This window comes from Xenopus laevis, chromosome 5L, assembly GCF_017654675.1.
Source record: "Xenopus laevis strain J_2021 chromosome 5L, Xenopus_laevis_v10.1, whole genome shotgun sequence".
Lineage (NCBI taxonomy): Eukaryota > Metazoa > Chordata > Amphibia > Anura > Pipidae > Xenopus > Xenopus laevis.
Genome location: NC_054379.1, coordinates 4369463 through 4395470, shown reverse-complemented (window position 1 = coordinate 4395470; position 26008 = coordinate 4369463). Strand labels below are relative to the sequence as shown.

The 26008-nt window shown below is 38.4% G+C and overlaps 1 protein-coding gene across 27 annotated transcripts in view; it reads right to left on the bottom strand.

Annotated features, from left to right (window-relative positions):
• Positions 1-26008, bottom strand: part of LOC108716082 (neurexin-1) — an 861870-nt gene that overhangs the window by 482643 nt on the left and 353219 nt on the right. For all 27 annotated transcript variants that reach the window (XM_041562467.1, XM_041562483.1, XM_041562470.1 and 24 more), the window contains 2 exons: positions 13125-13563; positions 5494-5877 (listed from right to left, as the gene is read on the bottom strand). In XM_041562467.1, coding sequence (XP_041418401.1) covers positions 5494-5877; positions 13125-13563 — 823 coding nt within the window. The remainder of the gene's footprint in view (positions 1-5493; positions 5878-13124; positions 13564-26008) is intronic.

Here is a 26008-nt window from a genome sequence, read left to right as displayed (position 1 = left end):
ATTTACTTAAAGTACGACTTTTATAGCTCTCAAGTTAACATTACTTACTCTTTCACCACTGGGCACCTCAACTGATTTAAAGTACCAGTAACATCAAAAAAAATGTTACATTTTTTTTTAAAAACTTTAAAATCACAAAGCCTTTATTAAGAAATAACTTACTGAAGCACCTCTTCAGAAAAGGCGACTTGGCGATGATCCGTCCTACACTGCTCAATTTCTCCTCCCTGGATATCTCCCATATTCTACTGACAGCATGTGAAGTCGATGTCGGTGGGCTTCCCAGCATCAGTAGTGCCGGCAGCACAGGAGGAGGAGGTAGAGGCACTGGTTTGGCCTCGGCTCCTCCCCCCCACAGGCTGCAGGTTCTCCCGTATCTGCACGCCTTCTGTAGCCAGTCTGGAAATCGGAGCAACCATCTGTTCACTCACCCTGGCCCATAGGCATGGCTTTCATTCTCAATGGAGGGGACTATCACCACCACCACTGCACCCCACTATGACCATGGCTTACCACATGCCTACCACAAGGAGGTCACTGGCATGGGACAGAGTCTATCTCCGCTCTCAGGATCTAGCCAGTTATCCTGTCAAATCAGAATCCGGGAATGAAGCCATTTACATAGAAAGGCAGTGACAGGACAACTGTCCGGATCCCGGAGTGGAGACAGACTCTGTCCCATGCTGGTGACCTCCTTGTGGTAGGGGCTGTATAGATTGTTCATAGATGTCAGTCCCTATCGTCCCTCATTCGGGTGAAGCTGCCACTGACATTGCCCGGTATCCGCTGGTGGGTGTGATGGTGGTGATGGGGGAATTTGTCAAACTTGGGGGTAAAGGCTGCAGAGGGGTCAGAGCAGTGTATGTGCTGCTCATACTCATGCTGGGAGGGGCATCGGAAGCCATGGTCAAAGTGGGATGCAGTGGCCCCGTTAACATGTGATCGGAGGTTGTGGTGGTGGTGATAGTCCCCTCCATCGAGAGGTTAAGCCATGCCCATGAACCGAGGGTGAGCGGACAGATGGTTGCCCCAATTTCCAGACACTGCCGACAGAAAGCGTGCAGACACGGGAGAACGTGTGGCCTGCGCGTGGGGTGGGGGGGAGCCGAGGCCGAACTGGTGCCTCTATCTCCTACTGTGCTGCCAGCGCTACTGCTGCTGTGGAGCCCACCGACATTGCCTTCCTTTGTGGCTTTGTGTTCTTCCTCCGGCCTTCTCCGCAGGGCACCCCCCTGCAAGTCCGAGCCACGGTGTTCCTCTTGTGACGAGGGCTACAGGGCATTTTTGCTGCCCCTGGTACCTAGTGGGGCGCTGCCGCCTGAGTCGACAGCCTCAACTCGCCTCATTGGCGAAGCACCCCTGCGTCCGACTTACGCTCCTTCACATGCTGTCAGTAGAATATGAGATAGCCAGGGAGGACAAATCGAGCGCTGCAGGATGGATCGTTGCCCTGTCACCTTTTCTGAAGAGGAGCGGAAGGGGAGCTTCGGTAAGTTATTTCTTAATAAAGGCTTTCTTAAAGTTTCATTATGTCTTGGTGGGTTTTTTTTGATGTATACTAACTTATTTTTTTAAAAATTTTTTGATTGTTACTGATCCGGTGATTCTTGGTATTTGACTTAAAACTAAGCAGAACAGGGTACTATAAAATGCATATCTAAGGCCGTAGATGTGAAAGCCATAATTTTCAATGGAGTGCACGGTCAGTTGACTCTACAGTAGTCTCATGACTTGTAACCAAATGTGCCTCTGCTGTGACCATGTTCATCTTTCAAGAAAATTGCATTGAACTTTGAGGGATAAAATTAAATGATGAAATAGCACTGAACTTTGAGGGACAATGTGACACGAAGACAAGCAAATCAAAACTGGATGATTATTACTGACCCTTCTTCCCACATATCTATAAGGATAAACATTTTTTTCAACAATAGCTTAGCTCTGTAGACTAATATCCATTTTCTTGGGTGCTGTTTGTTAACCTGCATTGAAAACATGTTGTTTCAAAGGATTTTCTGGAGATAAATAAGCAATTACTGAAAAGAAGGGAAGCTGACAGAGGTCTGCATCAACCAAAGATTCCTTCTAGTCTTTATGATAGATGTCTTGCATATAATACCTAAGCTGGAATTGAACCCAGGGTCCAATCGCTACAAGTCCAAAGTCTTACACACTGTCAGGCATGCTCGGAGTGCTCCGTTAATAAGTGCTCCACACGAGATCCAAGATGGCAGCGCCCAGCATGACATCATCACGCAGGGAACAGAGCTAAATTCGAAAATAAAAGGACTTCTATGTCACAGGTTCAATGCCCGAATATAGGAATTGCTTATTGTATTCCTGGGTGTTCTTACATTTATTATAACTTATTTCCTGGACTTTTGACCTTGTCTGAACCGTGGACATTGATTCTATATTGCCTGCCTATTGAACTTTCGCCTGAATTTTGATTACGTCTACTCCTGATCCCTTTTGGTTACCGCAAACTTGGACTTCTCCAATAGGAGCCGCTAGGCCCCTTGACACACACCAAGTTGTTCATCATCCTTTCCACAAAGTAAACCCCCCAACCTTCTTTTCAGTATCCCACTCAAAGCAAATTGAATGTATTAAATTCTAATGTAATGGTATTAGCTGATCCTAGAGTGGTTTGAAGTTTTTTCACCAGCGATCCCACAGATAACTCCGACTATTAATATATACAACGGTTCCATTCTAACTTGTCAACTGGATTGAGAAATTAAATACCCATGTCCTTTTTTTTGCAGAGAGGCCTGTAGGCTAGAGCAATGAATACAAAATAGTTCTTTAGATATTTCATTTTGAGCTTCAATCTGTAACTTGCAAATGTTATATTACATATATTTCTGAAGAATCACTTTACATAGCAATATGTGCCTTTTCTTGTCTCTTCAATGTCATCCAGTGTGTGAATGTACATAAGGCAGTGTCTCTGAGCCATGCAATTGTGCTGGGACATTAGAATTGTGCTTATTGCTTAGGAGGTGGACATGTGCCAATGGTCATTGGAATATGCTGCAGTTAATTGAATTTAGGGGCAACTTTAATAGACATTGCTGAATGAATAGGCTGTTTATTAAGATATTTTACTGCTTTCTTATGTAGGAAAGTGTTGCATAGAAAGGTAAGGGAGTATGTATGTAAAACCTGATTTAGTGCATACCCTTCAAGGTATAGCCTTGTGAGTATAAAATTCAAGGATTGTTTATGTAGTGCTCTGTTGAAGTTCAAACCAGGCACCTGCTGGTTGTTGGTTGCTCTCCCTGATTCCTGGGCTAGGAAAGCAGCCATGGAGTGTCTGCCTGTGTCCCTGGCTTCATTAAATCACCCTAGCAGCCTTATTGGTTGGGTTGAGTCAGCTGACTATGCCCTATATAAGCCCAGCCCTCCTCACATGCTGTGCCAGAGCACAAGTTAATGTTGGAGCACTGTGGCCTATCGAACAGATTTGCTCATCACTATTGATAAGTATGATTCATGTTGGCCTCCTCATCCTACCAGTAAACTTCTAATGTGGGGGTACCCTGCTTGTTTATTTTTTCATTCTGATAGAACATTGAAGGTTTTCCAGGAAATTAGGAATTTTCTTTAGAAACAATATTCTTTTTTGCCATGATTTATGCAGGGGAGCATATTTATTGCCATTTAATGCTTGGGTTTGATATTGCATAAAAAGAAAAAGATCTTAATTTATCTTGCATTTTCTGGATAAATTGCTTATCCAGTTGCTTTTTATGAGCAGGGTTTAAAAACAAATAAAAGTTTTGCACACAAAAATAAAATCCTCCCAAAAAAAGCAATCAATGCCAGAAAACGAGAGTGAGATTAAGATCCTAATCATCAAATGGTAATAAATACAACCCACAGTTTATCCTTGCTGAACCCACTCAACCATTTTTTACTACGCAACCGTGTTCCTATTATTTCCATTACGCTGGTTCCCTAAGATGAAGGCAATAGATTAACTTTCTGCAGATGTCTGTTCATTGGACGTAACAGGGAGGAAAACAAAAGACGAAGCAGAAATTCGTTTTAGAAATTGCTCTGTCAAATACATTATTGAGATGCATGTATCCTGCTTATTTGCAAATCAGCATATGCTGCAATGTGTCAGCTGTTTTTGTCTTTCTTGTTTATTTGCACTTGGACCATATGTAGTAGCTGTATTTTGCCACAGGGTGGTACACATTGCATGCTTAAATGAATGGTTTTGTAATTCATCTGACAGTTTGGTTAAGTCCTCTGCCAGTTACAGTTCACCAGCGATGGAACAATCTGGAAACATCAGTATCAGTTACCAACAGCCAGAAGATTATGATCATATTGCACTCCTGGCTCTCACTTAAACACTCACACAAAGGAATGATTACATATATATATATATATATATATATATATATATACATACAGTATATATGGCAAGGGCAACAAAAGTGTCTGTCATGATATAACAGTCATTCTTTTATATTTAAGAAAAAGGTGAAATCCTTCGATAGCCAGTCATGGTCATGATGAACTTGACTATAATGGGTTTTGTTTAGTTTTGGGTATACTGGAGGAATTATCTCTGCCAACATATATGTACTGTTTTATGGATACCAGCCAGTTCTTTGTTTGTCCAGGCTTAAAAATGTTATCTCCACTTTCCTTCCTGTTGTTCTGATCATTTGTCGTAAAGAACAGAACCAATAGAAAAGAGGCTATAACATGCACATACAGTATGTATGGGCTAGTTGCTGAGATACCATATAGCAGGGGTCCCCACCCGTTTTATACCGTTTTATATCATGAGCCACATCCAAATGTAAAAAGAGATGGGGAGCAACACAAGTATGAAAATAGTTCCTGGGGATGTCAAATAATGGCTATAACTGGCTATTTGGTAGCCCCCTATGTGCACTGGCAGCCTACAAAAAGGTTAATTTTACTGTACATCTGGTTTTTTAATTCCCAGCCAGGAATTTAAAAATAAGCACCTGTTTTGAGGGCACTGGGAGCAACATCCAAGTGGTTGTGTACAGTACAACCCGTTGCTCATGAGCCACTGCTTGGGGACCACTACCATTTCGATCCCCAACCAGTAGCTCATGAGCAACATGTTGCTCTCCAAACCCCTTGGATGTTGCTCTCAGAGTCCTCAAAGCAGGTGCTTATTTTTGAATTCCAAGCTTGAAAAGCAAGTTAAAATTGCATAAAAACTAAGTATAGTGCCAAGTAGAGACTTTTGTAGGCTGCCAGTCCACATAGGGGCTAACAAATAGCCAATCATAGCCGTTATCTGGCACCCCAAGGGATATTTTCATGCTTTTGTTGCTCCCCAACTCTTTTTACATTATAATGTGGCTCACGGTTTAAAAAGGTTGGGGACCCCTGTTTTAGAATCATCACCTTTTCTACGATAAAAAAGGTTGTTTTTCTAAATTTTTATTGTAGTACTATAGTGAAAACTGATATTTGAAAAAAAAACCTCACCTCTCTCACAAGAGCGACCCAGGTATCCTGTTCCAGAACAATCACAGACATAGCGATTCCACCCATCTCTGCACACACCATTGTTCTTGCATGGATTGTTGATGCAGGGTTTCGTTGTTTCTCTTGAGCATGAAGGTTTTACTCCAGCTGTGCTTTGTTGTTCTGCCAACTGGCGAATATCTTTGCTCTGACCATCAATAAACAAGTCTCTGATGCAGCCAACATATCCATAATTAAGAAGAGCAGTCCAAACTTCCGTCGGGAATACCAGACCAGCTTTATTTTCAGGTAAACCCCCCAAATACAAGTCATCATCAAGGTCAAGAATTTCACTTTCACCAGGGGCTGTATAGGGCGTGCGTAAAGTATTGACAGAAATGGTACCTAAACAAAATGTAAAAAGTGTTATTATGCAGTAGAACCTTAAACAAACCTTAAACTCTCATTTTTGAGATTTATTAAGCACAAAAAAAACTTGAAAATGAAAATAAAAAGCTTTGGAATCTAAAAGCTGACAAATTCATGTTTAAGTCAGTGGGAGAAGCAATAGCAAAATTCAAGCTATTTTTTAATTCAAGTTTTTGTCTATAAATCAAAATTTGGCAGACTCATTGAAAATGCTAGGGAGAATGACATTTCACTGACTGGAATTTGGTTGATCTAAGTGCATAGTCGAGAGTTTCAATTTTTTTTTTTCAGTTTTTCAATTTCAAAAACTTGAAAATTAAACTTGTCTCTGTTCATAGTCACTAATACTGTTCATTTGAAGTTCGTAGATAAATATTCTGATGAGGCAACGTTTTGCCCCCCTATGTACTTTTAGGGGGTTCCCTGGACATTCCTAACTGTGAAACAATTTAGCACTTAGAGATAATGCACTAAGCCAGGGCCTTCCTCAAGGAACTACTTGCTGACCATTCAATACTCATGGGCCTGCTTACTCCCACACTACTAGCCTTAAGATGAACAACATCAATGGCTTGTTTAAAATAAAACAACGTGCTGGATCACTCATTACTTTTGTGATCTCATCATTGATTCCCACTGATATATTTCCAACATACTAACAGTATGTATAGTAGAAACTATAAAGAAACTTGGAAGGTTGTTGATAAACCAAAAGTTCTCCTTTATTTATAGTAGTACACAAGAATCATGTATCCTAGTCGCAAGTTGGTGGAACCCCCTTTTTTCCTCTAGCTTTCCCTAGAAAGGCTGTTGTCCCTGTCTAAGTCACTGCCAGAAAGGCCATCTCCCTCTTTTTAGACGTCCATGTTATTACCAACTTTGAATTTGAATAAAAAACTTGCTCACCACCTTACAAGCATAACTATTATGCATTGCCAACATACCAACAGCATAAATATTATACAGATTAATTTTTCTAATGACCCTTTTTATATATGTCTTTTTTCTAACATCCATGTACAGTCCCTGGTCTCCCCTTTGCCTTATGCTCTTCTCCTCACCACTTCTTCCCACTCACTGCTTTATGACAATTTCTATTCTGCAGCCATCTTCTGGAACAGCGGTTGGCAAGCAGTCAGGCATTCCCATAGGCTCCAAATCATTACACATTCACTGAAGCCTCTCCCTTTTATTTGGGTATATAACCTAATCCTGCAAAACAAACCAACTAATTGTCATGAACGGCACCCTAAATCCAGAACCAATGCTAGGCTCCCTGGTCTCGGCTCTAGCTTCTGCCTTTAACAGCCGCTTGTCACCTCGGGAAGAGCCTTCATCTAATTGGATGCCACCAGGTCTTATTAAGAGAGGAGCAAAGATAAAGGTTCTGGACGAGCAAAGGGGCACGATCATTTCACCAAGAATACTGGATGGAAGACAACACAGCTTGGAAGACTGGCCAGACAATATAATGTGGAGTTCAGAATAGTCAGGCAGGCCGGTCAGTGCAGGCAGAGTTCGAGCAATGGTCAGACAGGCTAGGATTAGGATTGGAGATTGTAGAATGGTCAGGCAGGAAAGGGTCATCTTGGAGAGGTCAGAATAACAGGCAGGCAATGGTCAGATTGGAAAATTCAGAATAACAGGCAGGCAATGGTCAGATTGGAAAGTTCAGAATAACTGTCAGGCAATGGTCAGATTGGAAAATTCAGAATAACAGGCAGGCAATGGTCAGATTGGAGAGTTCAGATTACACAGGGAGGAAAGGGTCAGGATACAGAGTTCAGAATAGTCAGGCAACAGGCAAGGTCAAGACCAGAAGAAGAAACAGGATTCACATAGAAATAAGCACATAAGGAACTACCAAATAAAACCTACCAATGGGCAATGAGTTTTCATTCAAAGCCCCTTTAAATACTTTGAATTTCGCGCCATTGTGCATAAAGCCGGAGGCGGGCATCCCAGCCGGAGGCCACTAGACCCCCAGGGTAAGCTCCTATCATTACACTAATCTAACCCTTAAGCACTACTGCCACAGACCACAGACATTCCAGATCCAAACTCTCCTGTCCCACAAGTTAAAGACACCTTAGGTTTACACACCCTCCCTTTCATTTCTGACTGTAAGCTCTTACGAACAAAACCATCCCCCCCTATTGTTTTCCAGTGATTTACAACTATTACAGAACCTGGTTTACTATTTAACTACATGTACTGTTACTATGTTGGCATATTTGTACAGAGCTGCTGGAGACAAATATACTACTATAAATAAATGTAACATTTACAGCCAATTAGTACACATTCTGTTTAACATAGCGTATCTTATCTGCAGGCCTCTGCATTTACAGACAGATGTGGGATTTGCCATTTCTCTACACTCTCTATCGCCCTAACAAAAAGAGGCCACAGATAGACAGTAGCTCCATAAATGAGTCACTATTCATATGAGAAATTCTTTAGGGGGATGCATTTAAATACATTTTATATGTTTACAATGCCGCAGCCTTCTCATATAGCTGCTACTTTAATGTGCGGGGTCACTTCTCTGGACAAAGAATTGCCTTTCTAATATAGCTCTATTTCTATCCATTCCTGCCTAGCTGGCAATACTGTACAGCAAGCCCAGCCAAACAAACCTCCCACAGGTATGTTTAATGAGCTTCTTCACTGATTCATTATCTCAGCAATTCTGTCTCCATAAACCTGGTTTCAAATAACAAAGACAAGCTACTAGCTAGATCTACAGAACATTCAGCATCATTGCGGCAGCCCAGCTAACAAAAACTGCCTAGAATTTCCATTTGGTGATTAACTGTACTTTTCTACTGAAACAAATCCCTTCGAGTTAAAATGCACTTGCACTTTAACAATCCAAACTCATCCCGTGACTATTTAATTAGTCGTGCTAATTCTTCCTTTTTTTCAATTTTCCCAGTTCCCCCCAAACCACTAAAGCCGTTTTCATCGAAATCAGAATAAATTGCCTCAATTGGGCTCAACAGTACATTTAAAGTAAATGACTCTGTTACTTGATAGACAGTAAATTGGTAACAGGAATTATTTTAATACTTAAAACGTCTCTAAAAATGCACCAACTTCTTCTTTTAGTGATTAAAATATTTTGTTAAGCCCCATTAGACTAGAGTGTGTAGAATTTGAAAAAGCTATTATTTTATCATTTTTGTGACTTTGGTAAAGAAGGTAATATTTTCATAATCAAATTTCTCAGTTATGCAAATCTAGAAAATAATGAATAGGTTGAAAGGTTTCAAGCTGCATCGGCAAATTCTTCTTATTTAAGAGAGGCTGTATTTTCTCAGTTGCTAAAAATTACAATTTGTTGAAAGTATTTCATATATCTGCCGGTACTACCTATCTATATCTTATTAGAAAATCATATATTTTACAAGTATTACCTGCAGATTTTTTTTTCACATTCTAGTTGCTATTAGAATATGTGACCTCCTTTATTTAACTTGTAATTAATATTTTATATTAGTAAGCAGTAATTACATATTTCGTTTCAGCTGACCCAGCTAATTTGATTCCCTTAAATTCAACTTCAATGCTCAACTTTCTATCAAATCATAAGGATTTTGCTTTTATTGATTAATTATTAAACAAAAAAAAATTGAACTCAATGAGCATTTTTTTTCCAATCTACATGACATTTTTTATCCAGCATCTTTATCAACGCACAATACATTGGAGTCAATACATCTGCATTTTTTTTCACAGGCAAAATCTGGTGGAACCGCTACTGGAGATAAAGTTGGCATAATTAGTTGTTACAAGATGTGAAACACCTATCTCAATGGTGTCCAGTCACTGAGCAATGCAGCTGCAGATGAATATATTAACATAAAAGGAGTACACTTATCAACATGCATTAACATGAAAACATGTGGAACCAGAACAATATTAGAAAGATTAAAATGTGTTATGCAGTAGAATCTTGGGTTACTCCTTCAGAAGAACAGAAAAGCAAAAGGTGATAGCGACCCCTTAATGCACATGGGAATGTTGCTTATTTGACTGCAATGTAAAATATGTTTTAGATGCAAGACAAGGAGATAAGAAAAGGAAGAGTCTAATAAATCATGGGCACAGGATTCCAGAAGACAATGTTGATAGAAATGTAGAGCTTTAAAGGAATATGAAGATACAATCATTTTTCATGGTAAATCTACTGTTTAGCATTAGACAATATGACGGGTAAAATGAAATAACATTAAAGAAATAGAGCACAAAAAGTAAGAAGGAAGAAGGAAGCCCTCTTTGATGGGCTAAGGTTGGAAACATCTCAGTGAAGGTCAATTGGGCCCTGTGATGAGGGATTAAATGTAAAGTGATTATAGAGAAAGGCACTGCACCTCTGATCTAATGTGAGCAATTACCCCATCCATAAACAAATTTAGAATGGGGTGGTGCTCTGTTGGATGTTAAACAACATTTCCATTTGAATATCAGAAAGAAAGAAACCAAAGAGCCAACTAGATGCATTCAGTAACACAACCTTCAGGATTTTTTCAATACCATTTATATTTGCAATGGTGGTCTATGGTGCACTAGATCATGTAAATACAACCTAATTCATTTTTAAAACCATATTAATTTATAATATGAAAACCAGTGCCGGTCCAAGTCGGCCAGGCGCCCCAGGCAACCTGGCCGACTTCGTCGCCCCCTGCTGTATTGAAGAGCGCATGCGCCGATTATGCGCGAATGCGCATGCGCAGATGACACGCGAATGCACATGCGCCAATGACGGGTGAATGCGCATGTGCCAATGACACGCGAACGTGCCCAGAGGACGTGCGCATGCGCAGAGGACGCGCACACTCTCAAGTGGAGAAAAACTTCTGCCACAGCTTCTGGAACTAGGGGTAGGCATCGGAAGAGGTATGTGCCTGGCGCCCCTCCACATTTGCGCCCTAGGCATGTGCCTCTTCTGCCTACCCCTAGTTCCGGCCCTGATGAAAACACTATGTATGATCAATGCTAGACCTGCAGGGTGGCCACCCTATGCTTCCCATAGAAACAGTTTGTCCATGAGCTCATTAAAGGGAGTTATAGTTCACTTGATGAATATAGCGTGACTATTGAGCTGCTTTGCTTAGTGAAGGACTGTGGCAACTAAAAGTACATAGTCCATGTCTCAGGGGTCCCAGCATTTTCCTGTTGTTGCCCCACTCATATTCCCGCTACCTCCTTTACTGCAATTGCCCACCGTAGCAGACACTTTTCTTGGTGGTAGTATGAATATCTGTGTAGGAGGGACAGCTGGTTACTCAAAGAACCTTAGCTTTATCTGACATCATTGTTGCAGATCAACATAATAATTTTGATCTATGACCTGCAACAGTGATGCCAGAATGGAACACGATTAATGTCCCAGATAGAGTGCAGCTTGTGGGAGTGGATGGGAAGCATAGGGTGGCCACCCTGCAGGTCTAGCATTGATCATAAATGGTGTTTTTATGTTATATTATAATGTATTAATAAACATGGTTTTAGAAATGAATTAAGGTTATTTTTGCATGATCGAGTGCACCATAGGACACCATAGCAAATTTAAATGGTATTGAAAAAGTCCTGAAGGTTGTCAATTTACTGAACTGATTGCCGCTAGTTGGATCTTTGCTTTCTTTCTAATCTTCAAATTTAAATGTAGTAGATGTAGAGTGACAGGACTAGCTGTGTTATAGTTCACTGACTGTAAGCGACAGTGCTAGGGTAACTTGCTGAGCAGTTCTTATCTCAAGAGTAGTAGTGTAGTTATTATTTAGGCTTGTACCTACCCAAGAAGGGACACAGCTAAGCAGGTCTAAGGTAGCATGGATACCTCTAAAACCTGGTTGACAGCTAGTTGGTTGAAACTGGACACCTGTGGAGAAGTTTAAGTCATGGCTGCTGTGTATATCTGACATGTTGGTAGAATTCTTGAAAACAAAGAGCTATTTATTAATTTGTTATGCATGTTCGGTAACTACTGTACATTAAATAAGCATAAAGGGATATGGTTGGTGTGGATAACAAGCCTATTGGATATTATCAGTAATTTTTCAGTTAGAGTGTATTTAACTTGCCGGTTAGAATTGTGACCAGGAATAATAAGTCAAGCATGTTTCTGGGAGGAATAAGGTCTGTATAATTCTAGGTTCCTTCATCTGGCTGTAGACTGCTGGTAACCAAAAGGGGACACATTATCATGCAACTTAAAATACATTTTGTTGCTATTGTGTGAACATATTGGGAAAATAGATACAGTCAATAACTGTGAGTTTCCACTAAGGACAAAATATCCATAGGGTATCCCTAATAACTGCAGGCCCGGATTTGTGGAGAGGCCACCAAGGCCCGGGCCTAGGGCAGCAGGATTTTATGGGATGGCATGCTGCCCAACCACACCCCCATTTCTCCAGTCCTGATGATGAAAATTTGAGCAGATAAAAGGGAGGGAACAGGGGCGACGAATGACAGTGGGCCTAGGGGTGCCCACTATGTAAATCCGGCCCTAATTAACTGACAAGTTTAAGCAATGGCATTAGCTTGTGAAGGATTCAGGCTGGATCTTCTCTTTAAAATCTAGTGAATACAATGTCAATATGTAGGCCACACCGGTTCTCACCTAGCTTGCTGAGAAATGATAATAGTGTTAGCCTCCTATTAGATTTGATTTTCCAAAATATGGCAATATAATTGAAAGGCAGTATAGATATACAAAAACCATAAATATTACTGTAATGGAACAACTTGTAACTAGAAGCACACATGTTCTGTGGGAATGACTATTCCATTAATATGGTATGATATACTCAGAGTGAGGTTACTACCACATTTTCAGTAGATCATGCCATACCATCCTAGCTTATTTGTGCATTCCATTTCTGCTGTACTCAAGAAATCAAATTTTCTCATTTAGGAACAATAAACGCTATCCATCAGTTTCCATTAGTGAGGGAGCAAGAGCATATTGCTTTATATACATCTAATTGGAATCATCTATCATATGTCAATGAAAACTGTTATTTGAGGGTTTTTTTGAAGAAATCTCCACAAATCACAAAATGTACAGATGGATCAGATATGATTTGTGTATTTGAACCACATGGCCACACCCCCTTTATATAATGAAATGAATGTGTGCAGAAAGTGATAGCTGCATCGGACACCCCAATCCCATCTAAGCTTGTCTTGAAGAAAAAGAAGGTATTTACCTGATCGTCCATCGCGCTGAAAATCCACATGATACCACTCTCCGTCATTTACTTTTTTCTGTATGGCTTTTATTTTGATGGTGCCAGATCCCATGTCTAAAAGTAAATACAGGTGACCATCAAGCATCTCAATTGCAAAAAAATCAACCTTGATCATCTGAGGGTTCTTTGCATCCTTTTGGTGCCGCGGCTTGCCATGGCTGAAAAGTATTAGGCCATTGGGTTCAGTTGTGCGAAAGTCAAATGATATGGAGCCTGTTTTCTTAGCATTCCATTTTGGCAAAGAGATAAAAGACTCAGGAGTTTCAAAAGTGATTGGGTCCAGTGTGGCAACATTTTCGCATTTAAATGCAATCACGCCGTGAACCTTCATTTTGGCGTCACCTTGCTTTGCAAGTCGAGATAATTCTAGTCTAACGTCATTGTTTTTATACACGACCTGAAAATGAGACAAATAGATGAGTATGTAAGTGTTATACTAGGTGCAAAGTACATTGCAACTCACTAAATTTACTCTATGGGATCCATTTACTAACAATCAAATTTAGATTTTTTTTTACATAAATGTGTTTTTTTTGTTGTTCTAAAAATTCGAGATTTATTAAGGGAAATTCAATTTTTTTTATGGTCAAAACTGTCAAATTCGACTAGGGAATTATGCAAACTTGATTCGAGTTTTTAAAAAAAAAAAAAAAAATTTTGATTTTCGAGATTTATCATACTCTGGCCCTTTAAGAGTTTGATTTTGAATATTCGCCACTTAAAACCTGCTGAATTACTGTATGAATCAATCAAAGACAAAAAATTAAAATCGAGTTGATTGAATTCAAATTGAATTTGATTCAAGTATTTGGTCATTTAATTTCTTCCGTGTTTTTAAAATTCAATTTTTTTTTATAAATTTTCAAAGTCGAATTTTGAATTCAATCAAATTTAATGAAGATTTAAAAAGTCGACCCTTGATTAAATGTGCCTCTAAGTGTAACAACCACAAAAACCACTAATACAAAACTTTGCCAGGTTAAAGTTGTCTAGGTCCTCGACAGTTTTAAATCAATTTGGACTTTTAGAGGTTTAGAAATTTTTCGAGGTATTCGTATTTTTTATAAATGTCATGACATTCGTGGTTTAAGTGAGTTTAGTTATGGTTTCAAAAACCAATAAAATGTGACCTTTAAATGGCATGTAAAGTGTAAAATAGAATGAGGCTAGAAATGCTGTATTTTGTATACTAAATATAAACATGATCTTACTGCACCTCAAGCCTAATCAAACGAATGATTTATGCTTTCAAAGTTGGCTACAGGGGGTCACCATCTTGTAACTTTGTTATACATCTTTGCAAGACCAAGACTGTGCACATGCTCAGTGTGGTCTAGGCTGCTTAGGGATTGTCATAAACAAAGCTGCTTGAGTTCTGCATGGCTGGAAAGTAAGGCAGGGGCTCCCCCTGCTGTTCATAAGTATAATTGTATCTCTGCTCAGCAGTTAGGGACCATCTGACAATTCCTATCCACAGCAGTAAATAAAGGAAAATTTCACTACATACAGTCAAGTTTCTTATAAAAAAAACTGTACACATTTTTTACTTAAAGTATATTGGAGATAGATTTCTTTTTCATTAAAGAAAGTAAAAATTTTATTTTTTTGCCTTTACATGTCCTTTAATAAATATGCCGCCACATGCCATTCTGGCACAAGACAGAAAAATGAGAATCTCCACTAAGCAAAACAGGCCTTGCTGAATGAAATCCCATAATTTAGCACTAGTGTGTCCCATGGTATAGCTAAATATTCATACTTTGTCTGGATATACTTTTGGGTTGCATGTACTGAACTAACATCCATATCTGTCACATTTAAGGTACAAAAGCTTGCATTTTGGACCCTTTTCTTCTACTTTTCACAGGTGGCAATTCATTAAGTTTATATAGCTTCTGCAGCCCAGCCAGATACTAAGGTTAATGTTCCACATGCTGTTTTCTTCAGCAGCCTAAAAATGCAGGGAGATTAAATGCTAATTCTGTTCCTGTCCACAATTTGCCTTTATTCTAGAGCAGTGATTCCCCAACCAGTGGCTTGTGAGCAGCATGTTTCTCCCCACTTCCATGCATGTTGCTCCCAGTGGCCTCATAGTAAGTGCCTATTTTGAAATTCCTGGTTTGAATTGAAGTTTTGAAGGCACAAACACACAGGTTTATACCAACAGAGCTTCCTGCAGACAAACAGTCCACTTGGGGATACAAATTATTCTATCACAATTCTTATTTAGATCCCCAAGAATTGCTTCCCTATTCCAAACCCTATCATAACAAATAAAGCCCCATACAGTGTGACGTTAGCCTGAAGTGAGTGGTGTGAGAGACTGAAGACCCATTGTATTGCATGACCAACCCTCCAGTTCCCATCATATGTAGCCCTCTGCAACATCTCTAACCCAACATGCAATGCGTCCCTCTACCAAACCCTATGTGTAAAAATAAATAATGAACTGCCAACCCCAAGATTTAAGACACCTGGAGATCCTTGAATTATTTCAAAGCAATGTCTCGTAACCTTCTAATTGACCTTTTGAACAATAGAAGCTACATTACATCTTACTACTTATTATTCTATGGGGCAAACAGAAACCCTGAGAGCTACTTATGTTAACACTTGGGTGTGGAATATGGCATCAAAGCACATCTTTATTTTGGTTCTTTCTCAATGGTTGTGTGATTGTTGGCACCCTAAATCTAGAACCGATGCCAAGCACCCTGGTCTTGCCTCATGCCTCTGCCTGTAGCAGCCGCCTTTGGCCTCGGGAGGAGCCCTCAGCTACTCAGATGCTTCCTGGTCTCAAAACGAGAGGTGCAATGTGAGGGGTTCTAGACAAGCAGAGGGGCACAACTGTTAACAAGAGTCTTTTGGACTGAAGGTCACAGTACAAGGCGTTAGATGGAATTGAAGTCAGAACAGGCCAGGTCGAGGCAAGCAGAGATCAAACTTAGTCAGGCAGGCAAGGGTCAAACCAGGTAGTCAATCAAAGGGTTGGGGAGTTGGATATCAGGCAAGGGTGAGGATTCAGAAGACAGGATTGTCAAATAGCCATGCACGGTCACAACAGGGATTCAAAAAAGGACCAGGAAACAGGAATCAAATAGCACAAGGCTCAGGAGCACCAGGAAACAAGATCCTATCATGGGCAAACAGGACCAGTGCAATGGCCCTTTAAATACCCATAAGGCTTCACACCATTGTGCGCTGACATCACATGCCAGCGTGCCTGCGCCTATAAAAATAGCAGAGGCATGCCGCGCATGCCCTTAGTTAACCGGCGGATCAGTAAGATAGTGCGGCGGGCATCCCCACCGGCCCACTAGACCATCAGGGTAAGTAGATTTTGTTACAGGTTCATTAGCAGACATCATGCTTATATAATAACTGTCTAGTGTGCTTCGTATCAATCCCTATCCATTTTTTAATGTTGGAAGTTCAGTTGATAAGATACAAATATACAGTATATCACTATGTTGGAAAAGTATAATATTACAAATGTATCTACAAAAAGCTAAATTAAAATACATTAGTAACAAAGGATTTTAGTGCTTGTTCTAGAAAAACCTGGAAAGCTGTACCTTTAAATTCAGATAACACTGGCTTTGCACTTATTTCATTCATGATAGCTTTGAATTCAGGCGGAACATCCATGCCACTGAACTTAATAGAAATAGTGTTTTTTCCCATACATATATAACACTGAAATCCTCAGTAACATTGTGTTATAGCGTTAAACCCAAATCAGAAATGTCAGAATAATTATTCTCATAGGATTAGGCTATTTTATGTGTTGAAGGAGGCTACAGGGAGTATGTATTTGTCAGGAGATTTTAATTAAATGCTGATAATTGGTTGTCGGAGGAGCCTAGCTTTCATTATGTTCCTTCTATGATGATTTTATTATTAAAACACTCATATGAGGAGGGATATAATAAAATCCATTAATGGAGAAAATGTAAGCAATGTAAACAAGTTTTACACAACACAAAGTTTGCACATTTTATAAGGTGTTGTTACTGGACTACAAATCCCAACATACTTTATCAAGGGTTACAGCATGCTGGAATCTTAAGGTTAGGGCATTGGGGCTGCATTCTTAAAGCTACACTGTTCCATTGACCACAGAGTCAACTGCACAATGGTAATGCAAGAGAATTCTCCAATAAGGATCCCACATGTGTAAATCTGGCTACTGGAACTGGAACTGGAACTAGAAGCTTTAAAAATAGTTTCTCATAGGGCTGGTAAGAAGGATTCTCACTGGTGAGTTCTCATGCAGACTTGAAGTTATTACAAATATAGATTAGAACTAAAAAAAAGCAGAGGGGTTGAGGCTTGTTAGGAAATACAATGGACCCTCACAGTGATCCCTATTTGGGAGCATCTTATCTTATAAAAAACAACAATACTGATTGGTCACCCAGTGGTCTTTAGTATAGGTGCTCTGATTCAATTCTATTGAGTGCTACAAATACATACAGGAGCTCTAGGTCCAGATATATCAAAGATCAAAATGGACAAACCAGTAGTTGGGTTCTATTTCCTTTATTTACTGACCGTTTGCGTTAACAAACTGAAATATATATATATCATGGCAAACAGATGAGCTATTTTCCGCACTGGAACAATCAGTTCCATCATCGAAAACAAATTGTGAAATAGAAAAATGATCGGTATCGCTTACGAGAGGCTTCCATCTATAAATGATAGCAATTAATGATAAATGGGCCCCTAAATCATCAGGAGACTGTTCTTACTAATCAGTTTTATTTTGTGCAAGATAATGTCAGATTAATTCTTCATTAACCATTGAACATCTTTTGCAGCCCTCTTGTGTCTCACTGCTGGAATATATTATGGAATATTATAGGACATTGGTGTATCTTCTACAGCTGCCTGTGAGACAAGTGTAGGCAATAAAATGAAACACAGTACTTATATGTCATTATATCAATGTATATATAATTTGTCTGTATTTCTCTTATACAAACAATTATCTAAGCTAAATATGTGTTTATATTGATATGCTGTTGTTTGGTTTAAAGGGATACTGTCATGGGAAAATATGTTTTTTTTCAAAACACATCAGTTAATAGTGCTGCTCTAGCATTATTCTGCTCTAAAATCCATTTCTCAAAAGAGCAAACAGTTTTTTTATATTTAATTTTGAAATCTGACATGGGGCTAGACATTTTGTCAGTTTCCCAGCTGCCCCCAGTCATGTGACTTGTGCTCCAGTCACTCTTTACTGCTGTACTGCAAGTTGGAGTGATATAACCCCCTCCCTTCCCCCCCCCAGCAGCCTAAAACAGAACAATGGGAAGGTAACCAGATAGCAGCTCCCTAATATAAGATAACAGCTGCCTGGTAGATATAAGAACAACACTCAATAGTAAAATCCAGGTCCCACTGCGACACATTCAGTTACATTGAGTAGGAGAAACAACAGCCTGTCAGAAAGCAGTTCCATCCAAAAGTGCTAGCTCTTTCTGAAAGCACATGACCAGGTAAAATGACCTGAGATGCACCTACACACCAATATTACAATTTAAATAAAATACACTTGCTGGTTCAGGAATGAAATTCTATATTGTAGAGGGAATTATTTTCAGTGTAAACAGTCTAATTTAGAATTAAAAACTATATCATAAAAATCATGACAGAATCCCTTTAAGCTCTCTTACCAAAATATCAACATTAAGGGGAAGATTTATCAAGGGTCGAATTTCGAATTTGAAAAACTTCGAAATTCAAAATTTGAATCGAAGTTTTTTAATGGCCGAATAGGTCCATTTTCGATCAAATAGGTCCATTTTCGATCGAATCTGAATTGTACAAATCAAAGTAATAGCGCATTCAATCGAATTTGATTCAAAGTTTTTTTAAAAAAAATGTTGATTTATCAAAGTCCACCAATTGACTCAAAATAAGTTCTAGGAGGTCCCCCATAGGCTAAAACAGCAATTCGAATGGTCAAACTCAGTGCATGATAAATTTAGAAATTCGAATTTTCTATTTTTTTTCAAATTCAAATTTGACTATTTGGACTATTTGGACTATTCCCTAGAAGGAGTACACAAAAATTAGCTCAAAATTCTAATTTTTTAAATTCACATTTTCACATCAACCTGATAAATCTGCCCCTAAAATGATTGCATGAATTAAGATGAATGCAGAGCAATATAATCTCAACCAGCCAGCTGGGAGGTCTGGATGTCAACCCCCAGACTTGGGGGGTTTGTCTAAATCACCCACCTGTTTCATTCTTTTCAGATATTTATTACATTAAGGTTACATAAGAAACAGATGTTTAAATATAGCAAAATGCATTTTCTCATAAATCACTATTTAAGTAATAGTTTCCAGGGAACAAAATACTAACAATGATTTTATGTATGTAAATCTTAATGGGATTTCTAAAAGTAGACCTTGCATTAGTAAAGTATGGGCACTCCTGCCTATAAGGTCCATATCACACCAACACACTCTAGGGTAAAATTCATTAACAGCCAGTTAACCCAACAGTATGTTTTTGGAGTGTAGGAGGAAACAAAGTACACAACCCATGTAGATACAGGTATGGGACCTGTTATCCAGAATGCTAGGGACCTGGGGTTTTCTGGATAAGGGATCTTTCCATAATTTGGATCTCTGTATCTTAAGTCTACTAGAAAATCATGTATACATTTAATAAACCCAATGGGCTGGTTTTAACTCCAATAAGTATTGATTATATATTAGCCGGGGTCAACTACAAGGTACTGTTTTATTATTACAGAGAAAAAATTAATCCCTTTTAAAAATGTGAATAATTGAATTAAAATTAAGTCTATTGGAGATGGCCATCCCATAATTCAGAGCCTTATGGATAAAGGGGTTTCTGGTTTCTGTACACAGAGGAAAACCCACGTACATACTGGGAAAGTGTATCTACACTCAGAACCAAAGTGCTGTAAAGCAGAAGAGCTAACTACTGGGCCACTGTGCTGCACACTCACACAATTCTGAAGACAAACAGGAAGAACCTAAAGGGAATAAAATCAACTGATTCCTGGATTTTATCCACTTCCGTTTCCTTCAGTTTTCCAGTGCTTCCGAGTTGTGATAATGAAAGGACTGATATAGCAGTGCTCTTAGATGCTAAACTCTTGCATTAAGGGTCCTTATTTCATTATTTTTTAATTTCCCCTTTATAGAATGCTCAGAAACTATCCACAATTTCAAAATTACAATGTAGCAAATACTTCATAATTGCCTGGCGATACAGAACTTGCACCGATGCAGCCCGGGGATGGATTTAAAATGGAAGAATACTCATATGTTATGCTTATTCAATGTTCTCATGCATAAAAATATGGCACCATTTAAACACACACAGATGTGATATTCTATTAGTCCAAATGCATATTCAATGCACACATGTACAGAGCCGAGCCAATGCTAATGTTAATTTCATTTAGGTAATCTGTCTGGCTATCATTCTCAAATTAAATCCGTCGGCAATTTGATTGCTTAAAAGCCTTTTTGCACAAAACCATTTGGCTGACGTGTGATATTAAGTTCTCTGCATCTCAGAGCTTTTCATGAAATTCTAGTTAAGCCCTGAACTTTTATTCACAAAAATGTCTGAAGGTCACAGGCACAATTGTGCATCCGGTAGTACCACTGCAAGCCGGCATGTACCAACAAAAAAGAAACATTCATATCATTTTCAATTGGCAACAGGAAAAAAAAATGATAAAGAGAATGAAATTATCTAAAGAGATGGAAGTCAATTTCTTGTTGAGACTGAATTCAAAAACAGTTTTGTTGTTGTCTTCTATATAAGTAGCCACAAGGATCATCAGATAAAACTGTAACATTTTAATATTATCTGCAAGTCTAACGATACTCTGCAACCAAGGTGCTCATTTTCCAATTGGTATTCTGTAATTAAACAATTGAGCTGCTAATTAGCTCTGCTCTGTTTTCAGACCAACATCATTTATACAGGATTTTCCCCCCGGTGCTCCGTCCTGCACGGAATGTCAGCTATGCCCCTTCTTCCCTGATGAATTTTCCATCTTTATTAAGACGCTATTACCCAGAGATCAGAATCCTGCTTATATTACAGAAGGAAAAAGAGATACAGTTTTAATGAGAAAGTAGATGAGTTATCATTCAAGAAAGGCTTTGCAGGAAACTGTAGAGAAGACACTTTAATGAAAAATTAATTCCAGTTGGACAAATATAGGTTATGTAATTCTGCAGGAATTACTTTTGCAGAACATTTGGAACAAAAAGATTTATTTTACCTCCATCAACGTGTATAATATTGCTCACTCTAGTAGAGCACAAGACGTCACAGAGCATCAGGTTGACTTTGAGGAGTATTAGCATTTGACTGGAGGATACACCATGCTTAAATGCAAGCTTTGTAATGGGGGATGTTGGGGTGATGTACAGTACAACATGATATTTTCTGTATTGTATAAGATAACCTAGGATAAAAGTAGATTACAACAGGATTACTTTTCAGAATAGATGAGTGAGATCTTCATGTAAGAATTGGATTTTGTAGAATCTGTCATTTTGTGTAATGGGGGAGCTTTTGTTTAGGCACATAGGGGTATTTCCTTCATTTAGCTGGCTATGACTAAAGTCAGGCTTCTCATGATGCCACATTTTTTAAATATTTTATACTAATGGTTGGGGTTCCAGATCAGAAGTTAAATTTGCTGCTGACTAAGTATTATCATGCCCAAAAAAGCAGATGCTCCAAGTCCATCCCTTCTTACTGTCCAGAAGAGAAACATGGGCTAGATATAATGCATCTTATTTTTCAGTTTTTTTTAATCAGTCTACCCTGTACCTGGAATTTTCTGTTTAACAGGTCTTTCCATAATTTGGATCTTCTAGTCTACTAGAAAATCATGTATACATTAAATAAACTCAATAGGCTGATGTTTTGGATGCCTTTGCCAACTCTGTGTGAGTCTGTCTGCTCAAGGGTATTCAAAGGTTCCAGCTTGTGTACCCTGTGTGAAGACAGGTGTTTCTGTGTACCTGTATTTGGGCAGGAAAGCTACATGGGGAAAGCTAGGAGCTCTTCAGAAAAAGTGACTGTGACTCTCTTTATCCATCTAGAGTAGAGTGTGGCACTTAGCCTGTTAAAGACTGTACCAGGGTGGGACTACCACATGGGATTCCCAGGGCATGTGATATTATGTATTTGCATTTTACTTTTCTGCAGTTATATAAAGTTTTATCTGTGTTACTGCAATGGTGTGGCTAATTATTGTTTCCTTTTGGGGCCACCCGCAGGTGTATCCTTGGAGCCCACTGGGTGGAGGCACTACCATTGAGAAAGGTCCACAGTACTCTTTAATATAGCAGTGGGGATTTGGGACCTGTATATGGTAAGTTATTGATGATGTACATCCTATAATCGCTATAAAAAGTGGTGACCAAGATTGCTTTTGTCAGAAATTGATTAAATATGCATATATTATCCACCATAGCAGCACCATAACATATTAATTAATCATTAATTAATTCACAATATACTGACACAGGTGAAGGAAGGTCAATTAGAAGAGGGAGATATTCTTTTATAAGACCATGGGAGAATGTCATTAAAAGTCGCATGGCGTTATTTAAAATGGTGCCTTTGCAAATGCTTAGCACTGTTCTCAATGTAAAATCAGTTGCTGGCAAATATTACATTGTGAATTTTCACCTGCTCTGGTGTTTCGTTAAATATTTTGATGCTAAAAAGACTTTGCGTAGTAATTCCATATGCTGCGAATATTCGCAAAAGTAATTTGTTTGCAAACTTTGCAATTAAGTCATTGAGGTCTTTAATCAGTCAAAAAGGACACAAACATGGTTGCCAATGTTCACAAATGTCTTTGCACAGGTTTTTTGCTCTAGCATACCAATTACATATTACATTTCCCCCCATGACTTTCAGTAAGTTATTATTAGTGTATTATTTAATAGAACCACATAAATGTCATGGTGGTGGAGGAATCTCCTCTGCTTCTTGAATGTGTTTTTTTACTCATCCCCATTTTTCTTCTCATGTCCCTTACCCCTTTCTCCGTTAGTGCTGCTTCTGTTGAGCCTTTATCAAACAAAGGCTTAGGACATAGTGGCCTTTGATATTCTGACACAGTTCCCTACAGGATTTCTGTAGTGACAAGAGATACTATATCTTCTTTTAGTGGTTGTCAAAGTAGATCTTACAGGACCATCCAACAGTGGCGGTCCTGGGACTTCAGCAGCTGCTGAAGGTTCATAAGTTGAAATCTGTTGGTTGTCAAGCCCTACCAGTGCTAAAGATCGTCATGTACCTATGCAGCTGTAATTGGGTCTTCTTGCAATGATACGGTAGAACTTAGGGTGTCTGTGCTTAATCTGCCTGACATAAGCATGAAAGACATCATGGTCTAGAAAATTGTTCCACTGCAATTACTCTCTGTGATTACTAAGACATTCAAGGATGATATGAGTTGCCATCAGTCAGAAAGGTTGATGACATTTGTATGAGAAAGCAGGCTTTAAAAGAGTTTTATTTGAGAACCATACTATTCTAAAGCACATTAAATTGAAGATCACAAGTGTACTATATGCATTATAAAAAATACATTTTCAGGGATTCGGTCTCAGAAAACAATAGCTTTAACATAAAACATCAGTGTCTTATTTCCTGGATGTTTTTCACAAACCATCACAAGAGCTATTTCTGATAGTTATCTTTCTGAAATCCAATCACGAACATTTTGAAAATGATATATCATTAATATTTATTTTGGTTTATTTTAGTGCTTACACAGTCCTAAACAAATCAATATAATAACCCTATGTATATATGTATTTTTTTGGGTACAGCATTAAATGAAACAAATATATCCATATCAGTTATCTTAGCATAATATGTTTAAAGTACAGGTATGGGACCTATCATCCCGAATGCTTAGGACCTTGGCTTTTCTGGATAACAGATATTTTCATAATTTGGATCTTCATGCCTTAAGTCTACTAAAAACTCTTGTTAGGCTGAGTTTCCTTCCAATAATGATTAATTATATCTTAGTCTGAGTCAAGTATATTACAGAGAAAAAGGAAATCATTTATAAAAATGTGGATTGTTTGGATAAAATGGAGTCTATGGGAGTCAGCCTTTTCTGTAATTTGGAGCTTTCTGGATAACGGGTTTCTAGATAACAGAGGAACGTGGAAATAACAGCATTTCTACCATTGTACAAGAATCTGAGGTTACAGAACCAGCCTCTATCCCCATTTATAAAATCGAATTAAAGTATAGTAAATAGTATATACATGAGACAATGCTTGACCCTAGACAAATTTTGTTTCAACATGAATTATATTGATTTTTTTAGGACTGTGTATGCACCTACAGTTACAGATACATTTTAAAAATCAGGGGGCAAAAAGTGCAGCAGTCGCTAGTATTCATCATATTTTATTAAAAGTAACAGATCCACCAATATTTCGGGGCAAATTCATCAAGGGTCGAATATCGAGGGTTAATTAAACCTCGATATTCGACTGGGGAATGAAAATCCTTTGACTTCGAATATCGAAGTCGAAGGATTTTGCGCAAATACTTTGATTGAACGTTCAAAGGAATAATCGTTCGATCGAACGATTAAATCCTTCGAATCGAACGATTCGAAGGATTATCCTTCGACCAAAAAAACTTAGGCAAGCCATAGGACCTTCCCCATAGGCTAACATTGAGTTCGGTAGCTTTTAGGTGGCGAACTAGGGGGTCGAAGTTTTTTCTTAAAGAGACAGTACTATCAAATGGTCGAATAGTCGAATGATTTTTAGTTTGAATCGTTCGATTCAAAGTCGTAGTCGAAGGTCGAATTAGCCCATTCGATGGTCGAAGTAGCCAAAAAAACATTTCGAAATTCGAAGCATTTTTTCTTCTATTCCTTCACTAGAACTTAATGAATGGGCCCCTTGTTGTTAAATTGTGCTAAAAAGAAGTCAACTTAGAGAGACCTCTTGAGGTACTTTATATTCTGTGTTCTCTCTTATCTACAGCTACACGTTTATCTTTTTTTTATACTTGTCAAATTGGTATGATTTTGAACTTGTTTTCCTCCCAACACTTGGTCCAGACCAGGAGTGAGTGCAGAAAATAAAAAGGGATTACCAGAATTTTACAAATATCCTTAAGAACATTTTTTTTTTATAAATATATATTGCAAAGAATTACATTTTCTTTAAGTGTATTCACATTAAAAAAATGTAGTCATGGACCTAATCTTCAATACATTACAGAAAAAACTGACCAGAATAAATGATTTATAGATAATGTACTAGTAACAGGATGACTATAACTATCAACCATAACTCAGGTCACATTATGAAATGTCAGACTGATTTATTGTACACTATGTTGTTATAATTCTTTATTTAATTGTTAGACGCTTTTATTTCACCTTCCTTTTGAAGAAATCTTTTTATCTGAAGCTTATAGAGGAATGATATATAGTTAATGAAATAAATCATTTTCTTGATTACATTTCTCCAACACTGATGATTAAGTAGACTCCAACTGATCATGTTGGAAATGTATTTAGCTGATGTTCACAGTGGATAATTTATTGATTCAGCTCCCAACCCCTTGCCAAACACACTACCTCTGTTGGTAACTACCATAAGAGTATATTGGTGTATTTGGTCCTGCCCTTTGAAGCAGAAGCCATTTCCCACACACAAAGCCCAGAGTATTTTCAGTCGTTGACCATTGTTTCATTATTGAAAAAAAGAGGTCCTACTAAATCAAGGGACAAAAAATGAGGTGAAAAGGAAAAGAACTCTATCAA